Source organism: Coffea arabica, chromosome 2e, assembly GCF_036785885.1.
Source record: "Coffea arabica cultivar ET-39 chromosome 2e, Coffea Arabica ET-39 HiFi, whole genome shotgun sequence".
NCBI lineage: Eukaryota > Viridiplantae > Streptophyta > Magnoliopsida > Gentianales > Rubiaceae > Coffea > Coffea arabica.
The window spans coordinates 5,433,470-5,443,524 of NC_092313.1; the positions used below are offsets into that span (position 1 = coordinate 5,433,470).

The window sequence follows — 10,055 nt, forward strand, 5'->3', positions numbered from 1 at the left end:
AGGAATGCAACTTTAAATGCTCAAAAGTGCCTTGACGATTGCACATATGTCAGGGGCTTGGTGAGTTTTTTGCTCCTCTTGAATCATTTTTTTTTTTCTAATTGTAATATATTACTTGCAGGTGTTAAGTAGGACTTGACTCTAACCTTTCGTTTAAGTACTTTAATCAATGAACTATTTATTTCATGAGTTGAATTATACTGTTGCTAGATAGATGAATCACGTAGTTGTAATTGTCATTGTTGATAAAGAAAAGAAAGGCTAGAATGCAATTTTGCCAAAAGGATTTCTGCCGAAATTAAAAATTAATCCAATTTTAATAATGGGCGTATAGTGCCTTAGTTATTAGTAGTATCTGAATTGTTTTTCTTGAATTATAAACCATTTTTAATTATTTTTTTTAATTATCAAAAAATCTTTTTTTTATTTCATGCACGATCATTTTTGGAATAAAATTATGAAAATAACTATCGTAACACCTATTTATGTGATAAATGTGCAATAAAAAATAATTAAAAAATTTCAGTAATACAAACAGATAAATTTTTATAATATACAATTTATGTTAGAAATAGTAGAACCCTCAATCATGAACCTATACCATCCGCAATTATATAAGCAAGCAATACCTTTTTATCTTTGCTTTACAGTGTAACAATAAGCAAACAACCATTCATAAGATTTTGTAAAAAATTTTCAGAAATAATGGATGATCAAAAAATCAATGCAACATCATTCATGACAAAAAACAAAGCAAAAGCAAAACATACTTAAAAGGCAGAGGGGACTGACCTGGAAAATTAAGCCGGCCGCAAGAAGGTTGATTTTTGCTGGAGTCTCTGCACATAATATCTTCCACTACTGCTCACAAAAGAAACAAAATCAATACATTTACAAAATCAACAGAGAATCCAAAACAAAGAAGCAACTGAGAGAGAGGGTGAGGGAATAAAAAATATGAGTTAAGATAGTGGGATAGTGGGAGTGAGCCACTGGCCATTTGGTCCAGTGGTCATCACCATTAAAGGTGATGCTGGAGGTCAGGGGTTCAATCCCTGCCTCCCACAAATTTGCCACAATTTGTGGCGGTCTTAATTGACCTTCATCGATGGAGTCTGTACTCACATCGAACCCCTCCCCTTCCCCTTAGATTAGGCTAGATTAGGTTATAAGACATCTATCGTTTCGATAAAAAAAAAAGGATAGTGGGAGTGAGATAGTTGAAATATTGATTGGTGATAAGGTGATAGTGAAATTTTTTTTTTTTTTTTTGTCAATACAGTGGGGTATCCGGGATTCACCCCGACTAATTCCCACTGCACCCCAAGAGCCTCGAAGCGATAGTGAGCAAGATTCGACCACACGACCCAGGCCCCAACTGGGGTTGTCCCGAAACCAGCCGATCTATGCCCAGGGGGCGAGATAGTGGGAATATTGATTGGTGATAAGGTGGGTTATAACCCATTACTTTTTTATGTATTAAAATAAATACAAAAATCTAGAAAAAAGTATGACAAGTTTAGAAGGTATTGAGAGGGTTTCTACTAAAAATCCCTTCCTGAATACATATAGATATAGATTCTTACTTGTGCTATATACACGGATTTATATTTCAATTCAAAACAATATTAATATATATATTTTTATATATTATAAAAAATTTATATTTCAATTCAAAAACAATAACATATACTTATATGTTATAGTATAGGATAAAGCATATAAAAAAGGCAAAACAATTCAAAGAAGTGTATACTTAACATGTTAAAAAAAGTTTATTTCGTAAATACAAAATGAATTTCTTAATTCTATTATCTTAAATAAGTTAAAACCAAAATTTGTTTACCAGTTGTCTGTCAATATATGATAATAATTTGAGTAAAATAATTTAATTTATAATGATTTACATGTTAGAGTAATTGTAAACCTATTTATCAATATATCATATTATACTCATATATCAAAATTTTTAATATTAAAAATATAAATTTTAACTAATTCATTTTCCTCAATTTTAGAAAATTTTTTCTCCCATTTTGTAATCTTAAAATTGTTGAGTGCCTTTAAAATAGTGTTCTTCATAAACTTTAATATAAATTAAAAAAATCTTTGTAAGATATGTTTTCAAAGTTTTCAAAATTATTAAAAATTATCACATTTTTCCATCCTCTCTGACTTGCTGATTGATTATCTTTTGTTTTCTATGACTTTCAGATCTCTTGCCACAAATACCATCCTTCCTATCATGTCCCCATAGTTCCCTTTTTTTTCTCTCCTCTTTTCATCCAACTTTGTATTAGTTTATCTTCTTTTTTTGTCCTTTTCCACCACTCTTTAACTTCTTACTATTCCTTTTTTCTACATATAGTTAGCCTCCAGCTTTCAATCCTTGACACCCAATATTTCTCTATTATTTATTCAAAATATAACTTAACATATGTTTATATTACACTATGATAAAGTGAATTTGATAGTAAAAACACTAAATTTACTTATTTTTCATATTAATTTTGAATTGAATGATTTCAATTTTTCAAAGGAGAAATGTTGTCATTGAATCTACATTCAACCTCCAAATTGTAAAATTTGAAGCAAAAAAAATTCCATAACTTGCAATTTGGTTTTACAATTTTAAAATACCCTTATATTTGTACTTTCAAAATAAATTTGAAAAGATAAATTTTGAAGCAGAAGAAAATAGAAAATCATAACCTGCAATTTGATTTAATATTTTTACCATATATTTAACTTTACCTCTCACAATATGAAAAGCATATAAAACTTAAGATTGATCACAATGGTTGCAAGTGTTGACATTTAAAAATGCAAATGAAAAACTAATAATATCTTATAAAACCCTAACTGCTACAAAAAATATATAAAAAAGACATAACAATTGCATATTTACATATTCAAAATTCTATATAAAAAAAAAGAATAAGAAGTTAAAAGCATTCTAATTTAACTATTTTAAAAATCCTCTCTGCAATACATATAGATATAGATGCTCTGTATGGATTCCTCATATTTTGAAAAACAAGTTTTTCATATACAATACTACATTAATATATAAATAAAAATAATTTCAAAAACACCACATCTATACAATATATCAAAAATAACTCCAAATATATAAAAAATAAAATCTACATCATTTTGTTCTTCCATCTATCATCACTACCCACAACTGCTATCATCCCTTTCTTTCTCCTCTTCTCTCCCTCTCACTTCTTCATCCCCTCCTCCCTTCCGCTTCCCTTCTCCTTTTCGGAGGGGGGAGGGGTGGAAGAGGAAAGGTGAGAAATGGCAGAGAAAGGGGAAGGGACGAGGGGACGAAAAAAAGGGAGGAGGAAGAAGGATGGGGAGAAGAAGGGAGAGAATGGTAATAGTGGTGGGTGGTGGTAGTAATTTTTAAAAAATACTATAAAAAATTTTAAACTTTAAAAATACTCCAAAATATATCTCAAAGGCATCATGAAAAGCATCTACAATAATTTTTTTTTCATATACACAGTTACAGTAAAATATTTTAAAAATACCCTCCAAAAACAGCTAATCCAAACAAAGCAATAATATTTTAGCAGTCATCTCAATTCTCAATTCTCATGTGTTTAACATAGGTTTTCCTTGTCACTCAAAAACTACATAAAGAAGATCACCTGTGATTTTTGTGTACTTGTACAGTGAACACCAGAGAAATTAATAGGAAATTGATCATCAATTAAGTAGTGTTTTTTTTTTTCTTTTTGTGGGTATATCTTTTTAAGTAGAGTACCATTTGTCAAGTGTCGCAACTCACAAGCGAGGATGAGTTCAATGCTTAAACAAAATTACTGCTTTCATTTTCGACATATTACATATTTTTCATTTATTTGCGCAAAAGCAGATTACTCCTTTTTTATTTATTTATTTTCTCTTTAGTATTCCTCTTTCCTGATTATCTACAAAAACCACTACAATTTAAGCATCAGCAAAAAGATGAGATCTTATTAAGTATTCTGCTACCATTCATGCTTGTAAACTTTTTACACTACAAACTAAGCTCAATTTACATAAAACATATTACACAGGCGATCTGAAGCACGGATTACTGGTCAATCGAAACCTGCACATATCCCCGCCATAACAGTTATGCGATCGATTGATGATAAGGCCAAATCAGGTGTCCTAGACGCTAAGGCTTCAGATTTTAAATGCTTATTCACCACGAAATATAATGCACAAATCAGTTCAATATGATTGTAGAAGGAAGGAATTCTGCTGGCGTTCGTTCTTCGGGAAAAACACCTTCGCGGAGAACAAGTTTTACAGTGGAACGAGCAGTTAGGCTATACTTCTCCTGAGCTTCTTCAAATCCTTGGCCAAGAACGCGTTGGACCCAATCCTCCACTTTCCTCTTGTCCCCTAAGCATGCAGCTGCAACCATCTGCATCATCACTCTGGAATCAATCTCCAGAGAACATTCTGAGTGAACAACTTTCTGAAAGCACTCGCTTATGTCCTCGAGTATTTTCTGAGCAACTGCGTCAAAATCAAATGCCTTAAAAGCCACAACTGCATCTACTTGTCCCAAGAAATCTTCCAGCCATGTTGTGGAGCTTTCTGGAATTGAGTCACTGCCTGAGATACCGTCGCATATTTCACCCTCTTCGGCAGGAACGTTCAAATCTAAATGCTGTGTATTTGAAGCCCTATGGGCTCTCTTTGCCATCTCCAAACTGCCCTGTCGTTCTACAAAGCCTGTATTACCAATAAGCTTTCTTTTGTTCATGAAGATCCGGTTAGAACTGCCTTTACTGGTTCTATCCAACATATCTGTGTTGTGGCTCGTCTCATAGTCACCAAGATCAAATCCTATCAACATTTGGATAGGCAATCCCTTCATTTTTGACATGTCTTCCTCAAAATAGCCAGCTTTTCCAGCATTTATGGTTTTATCACCATCTGCAGACTCTGAGGTTGTCAAAAATATGGCATTGCCAATGCCAAATTCTCTTCCATGCGAGTCTGAGAACCTACCAGTTTTCAGGGCTTTGGACAAGCTACTTTGAACAAGCAAATCAGCTTTGTCAACATTTTCAAGTAGCAAAACAGAAAAAGGTTTCTTGAATAGTTTCCCAGCAATATAATCAACAACGTTTTTTCCACGGTAAACATCAGTAAGATCACTCCACACCTGTAGATCAATGGTAGCATTTGCATGGATCATCTCATCTGGGAAACTTAGGTCCACATGGATTAGGTGTTCTCTGCTTCCATGCAATATTTCAGAGAGCGCAATGGCAAGTTCCTTCTGGGCTAACCTATCTGGTCCAACAAAATTAAGCCATATATCTCCACAGTTTTCCCTGTGGTGCCGTTCAGTGGTTGCTTTGCAACAAGCAATTGTGTGGCTAATAATTTTTAGAGCTTCTTCTTGCCTACCAATCCTTTTGGCTAGAGCTGTATAGAGATCCTGATAATCTACTCCATCAAGTTGGCCAGTGGTATCAGGATGGGAGCAAGATGAAGATCTAGTGTTGTTGCTCCAGATATTTCTGCTCTCAGGATTTGCAGACAAGGAGGAGGAGCAATTCTGCACTATATCCACGCAACCACTATTTGTAGGTTTCTCCAGTTCTGTGCTTGCAGAAGAGCTGCTGATCCCCAAATTCAGATCTACAGTTAATGAAGTAACAGAGGCTGGAGAAGCGAGGCCGTCTTGAGCAGTACAACTGGTAGAACTGAAAGGAGGACTGTGACCATTGTCCTCTATCACTTTTGAGGCGCTTTCACTTGCACTATATTTGGATAGAAAGTTCACATTTGTTGGACTGCTTAGCTTTGTTGTAGAAAAATGCTGTACATCCGTTGACATGAATGAAGCTATATTCTTACTATCACTTTGAGTTGAAGATGTACTTGCAGGGCTGCTGGGGTCATCTTTGGCAGTCGTTTTCCCATCTTCAGGAATTTGATACCCAAAGACAGACGTAAATTGAGTTCCCAATTGACAACTACTTGCCTTAGGAGATGGTTGGCTACACTGAAGAGGCTGAAACATATTGTCTGAATTCCTGTGCGGTCCTGCAATTTTAGTACTCGATAACACTCTATCATCTTTGGCCTGCACTGAAGATATGGAGACTGGTTTTCAAATGAACAAAACTTGTGCAGTGCTAGGACTTACTAAGCAGATTCTAGGAATTGGGTGTGAGAAGACCTTAACTTGCTGGTATTAAAATTTAAAAGCTATTATAATCACTGATGAAGGACAATATTCTCAAGTAATCCCATGTTATGCTAGGACTTAGCAGCAGATTCCGGAATTAGGTGTGAGAAGACATTAGATAGCTGGTATTAAAAGATAGAAGCTATTATAATCACTGATTAACGAAATCTTCTCAAATAATCATTAAATTGTGCTTTCTTTTGCCATTAGGTGGATTATGACTATTCCTGCGCTCTGGAGGAATAGGCATTCACTCAGTGGATAAACCGCACCGTTAACTGTTTATTTGCTCCACTTTCATCCTAGACCATTAACCTTCAAATAAACAAGATCCAGTAACAGTGCTCACCTTCACAACGTCCAAGCCACTGTGTGTGGTGAAATCAGTCATCCGCAACCAAGAAGGTTTATTGGATGGACAATGTTCTGCAACTGAAGTTGTGACCCCTCCATTTGAAAGAACATTAACGTCTTCATCACACTTCTCATTGCAGAGGTGGCAGCACGATGCACCATGGTCCAAGCTACGTAATGAGACGTTCATCTCAGAAGGTGAAGAAAAGAGACCACCAAACGGAACAAAAGACTCCATCAAGCTGAAAGGATATTGCAAGTATACAATGTGAGAATCATTAGCTTATTGCTGTCAGTATTTGAATTGGAGGAGCAGACTGAGATAAAATTCGTCACTAGCTTGGAAATTAAAAATAGAAAGTGACCTCGCTATGAAACTTGATATTTAGACATGTCTTAACTAAAAAACTCCATGACTAGTAGTAAAGCAAAGTAAATTTTCCATGTTTCAAAACCAGTTTAAAAAAAAAAAAGAAAGAAATGTTGATCAATTACTGTGCAGTAAACGAAGGAGACCTATCTCAGCCAGAAACTGCTGTGTCAAGCTTGAGTTTCCGAATTGAGCAGAAGTACAGTTTTACAACTAAGTACAACTCAGTGCATCAAGAAAAAAAAGCTTTGCACAATGTTTTTTGGATGCACTTCAGTGATAGACGCTATACAGTGGAGATCCACAAGACAGGTCCAGTCACCAGAAATTTAAGGGAAAATGATCCCAGTTAATGAACAGTACGACAACCCGGATGGCAAAGTAGAGTTTACGTGCAGAATTTGACTGACTGAATACGTTTCTCAAACAAGTAGGTAGTATCACTTGTGGAACATCAGCTGGTCATCAAAGAGACAGCGTCTATGTTTTAGGTAGGCACAAACTTTCTCAATTCACATTGCAATAGAACGGAAAGTCAACATGGCAAGAAATGAACGAAGGGAAAAGAGAAAATCGAGTATTGATCCATAATTTCAAGTCTCATATATATTTCAAGAGGATGGACAGTATTTATGTAGGATAAAGTAGCAATCCTCGTCTGTCACTCGTGTACTTGTCGGAAGCTACATCCATATGCAGAAAACGAGTTTAACTACGATATATATATATAAAGAAAGTTATGCAGAATATAATAAATAATAATCCTGTTCAATTTAAAAATTGCAAAAAACACCTCAAACATTAATAACTAGAAGCGAAAAAAGTTAAACGATCACAAAGACGCCAAACGTGCTGCTTACCTGGATCTTGGGCATGACTCTGCCGCAGACAGTCTCAGAGTAGTAATAGGCAAAAGCTGCAGGCCCAAATCCTTGTCAACGCAGGGAAACATATTCAAAAGCTTCGAATACGTCTCGTACCTCGCAGCCGCTCCAATCAACCATACTTTGTCTCCATGAATCTCCACCAGCCTCGTCAATTCGCTAATCACAAGCCTCAGAACATCAACTGGCGCGTCCTCCTTAGCCATTGCCCTTAAATCACCAAAATTCACCACCACCCCTGCTCCGACACAATTTTCCACCATTTTATCAACCTCCCGAAACCTCAACTTCAAAAAACTCTCTTCACACGTGCCACTGACGAACCTCAAAATCTCATTCTCCAGACAAACTACGCCCACACCAAATAGCTCCAGTGGAAGAATACCTGAGCCCCGCCTCCTCTGCAGCGTTTCGAAGAAAGTCCTCAAAGCGTCATAAGCACATGCGCCAACAAGCAGAGGATTCCTCCTCCCTTTGATATTATCCCTCGGTACCATAACTTCCGCAATTCTCCTAACACAGTTCTCCTCTCCATCTAAAACCCCAGAAAAACCCACAAACGGAAAGCTAAAAGCTCGACTCCCCAGCTCATCATCGCCGCCGCCTAAATTACACAAAAACACGGGTGGCCCTTTGTATTTGGGGTATCGAAACATCTGACGATGAAGTGGCCTGAGTATAGCTAGTTTAATCTCGCAACTCCTGAACCCCGACTCCCCGAAGACTCTACTCACTACTGGGTCGTCAAGAATGGACAGAATCAGGTTCCGAAGCTCAACTTTCACTACAGTGATGGAGGACGGAGAAGAAGACAACTGGTTTTGCTGCTGATGAGGGTGATAAAGATGGAAATTCTCAGGCTGCCTTCTCTGGTTAGCCTGAGACCTCTTAATAGCGGCCATGAGAGAGTTGGAAATGGGAGGCTCCTGGACGGGGTTGGGGGTGGAAGGCAGGCGGTCCAAGGAAACGCCAAGGCAGAGCTCCAAAGCCTTGAATTGAACGCGAGTGGAATAGGCGTTGTTCCGGGTACGAGAACAAGCCTCCCGCAGAGCCGAGGAGGGACGTGAAAGGAGAGACGAGACAAGGTGGAGAGAGGTGGTTTGGGCGTGGCCACGGCGACGTGCCACGGCCACCGCCTCGTCCAGAGCTTGCTCCGCTTCTTCTGTGAAGCATTGCCTGGCCGTGTCCACCGGCGTCGGCATTAGCCTAATAAGCAACAACACTAATTAATTAAATACTATTAATTACTACTAACGTCGGCCCCCAGAGTAACTGAAAAAAGGTTGGGGAAATGTTTTTTTTTTTTTTTTGGTTAAGAAACTTTAAAATTTTGGTCGGATGGATCATACCACTGCTTGCTTATTAGTCTAATAAATATACAAAGTACTGACTACTTTATGATAATACAGAATACTAACTACTCTATGCCAAATACAGAGTACATCTTCTTTTTTTTTTTTTTTTTAAGTACTATGTGGGTATATAAGAATCGAGAGGATTGGATTGAGGGGGACTCCTTGAATTATTTATAAAAACTTGGGGGTTGTGTGCTTGTGTTGAAAGGGTGGACAATGTTTTGCAGGTGGAGATACTGCTCTCTGCTCTCTGCTCTGTGCTGACTAGTGCAGTGACTGCTGCTGCTGCTGAGTGGGGGCTGTGATGGTGGTGGGGGCTGTGATTGTGCTTTCGTGTGTGTGGTCTCTTAGATGGGGGCCTGGCCTAGAGGCTAGTACTACACTAATTGTAGTTGTAGTAGAGCCCTCGGAGCAACATTATTTAGGAAAAGGCTATGCAAAAAGCGATTGGATTTTGACATTTTTGTTCTCGAATCTCAGTTCTGGTGCTTGTAATCCTCCTGCACACCCACTTTTTCTGTAGGGATCAGTGAAAAAACAGAAACCCGCATTTTAAAACTGATCTTGTTGCGGGTGCAATTACAAAATCTCACGTATGTTATGTCTTTTGAGTTCCAACTACGTATACTTCTTGATAGTGTATTGCTTATCACAAACTACAAGCTGACCCTTTGTAGGGGTTGCTTCATGATTTTGAGATTAACTAAAATTTCAATATATATTTCGCCTGCGCCTGCGCCTGACTTCTAATTCTTGAAACAACTTTAACCATTGTACGTACTGCTTTTTGAACGTCTGTCAAGTGTCGATATATATGCATTACAATGCGGGAATTGATTTGATCCCTGCTACTTCTCCGTCCATATTCGGCCATTTTTTTT

The 10,055-nt window shown here is 37.2% G+C and overlaps 1 protein-coding gene across 1 annotated transcript; it reads right to left on the minus strand.

The window, feature by feature from the left end:
- Positions 1 to 3,967: 3,967 nt before the first annotated feature.
- LOC113730353 (protein SMAX1-LIKE 8-like) lies at positions 3,968 to 9,729 on the minus strand. Its single transcript, XM_027254988.2, has 3 exons — positions 7,796 to 9,729; positions 6,561 to 6,807; positions 3,968 to 6,106 (listed from the first exon to the last, which is right to left on the minus strand). Exons 1-3 carry the CDS (start codon positions 9,019 to 9,021, stop codon positions 4,226 to 4,228), a joined length of 3,354 nt encoding a protein of 1,117 aa, XP_027110789.1. The 5' UTR covers positions 9,022 to 9,729; the 3' UTR covers positions 3,968 to 4,225.
- Between the last annotated feature and the right edge of the window lie 326 nt (positions 9,730 to 10,055).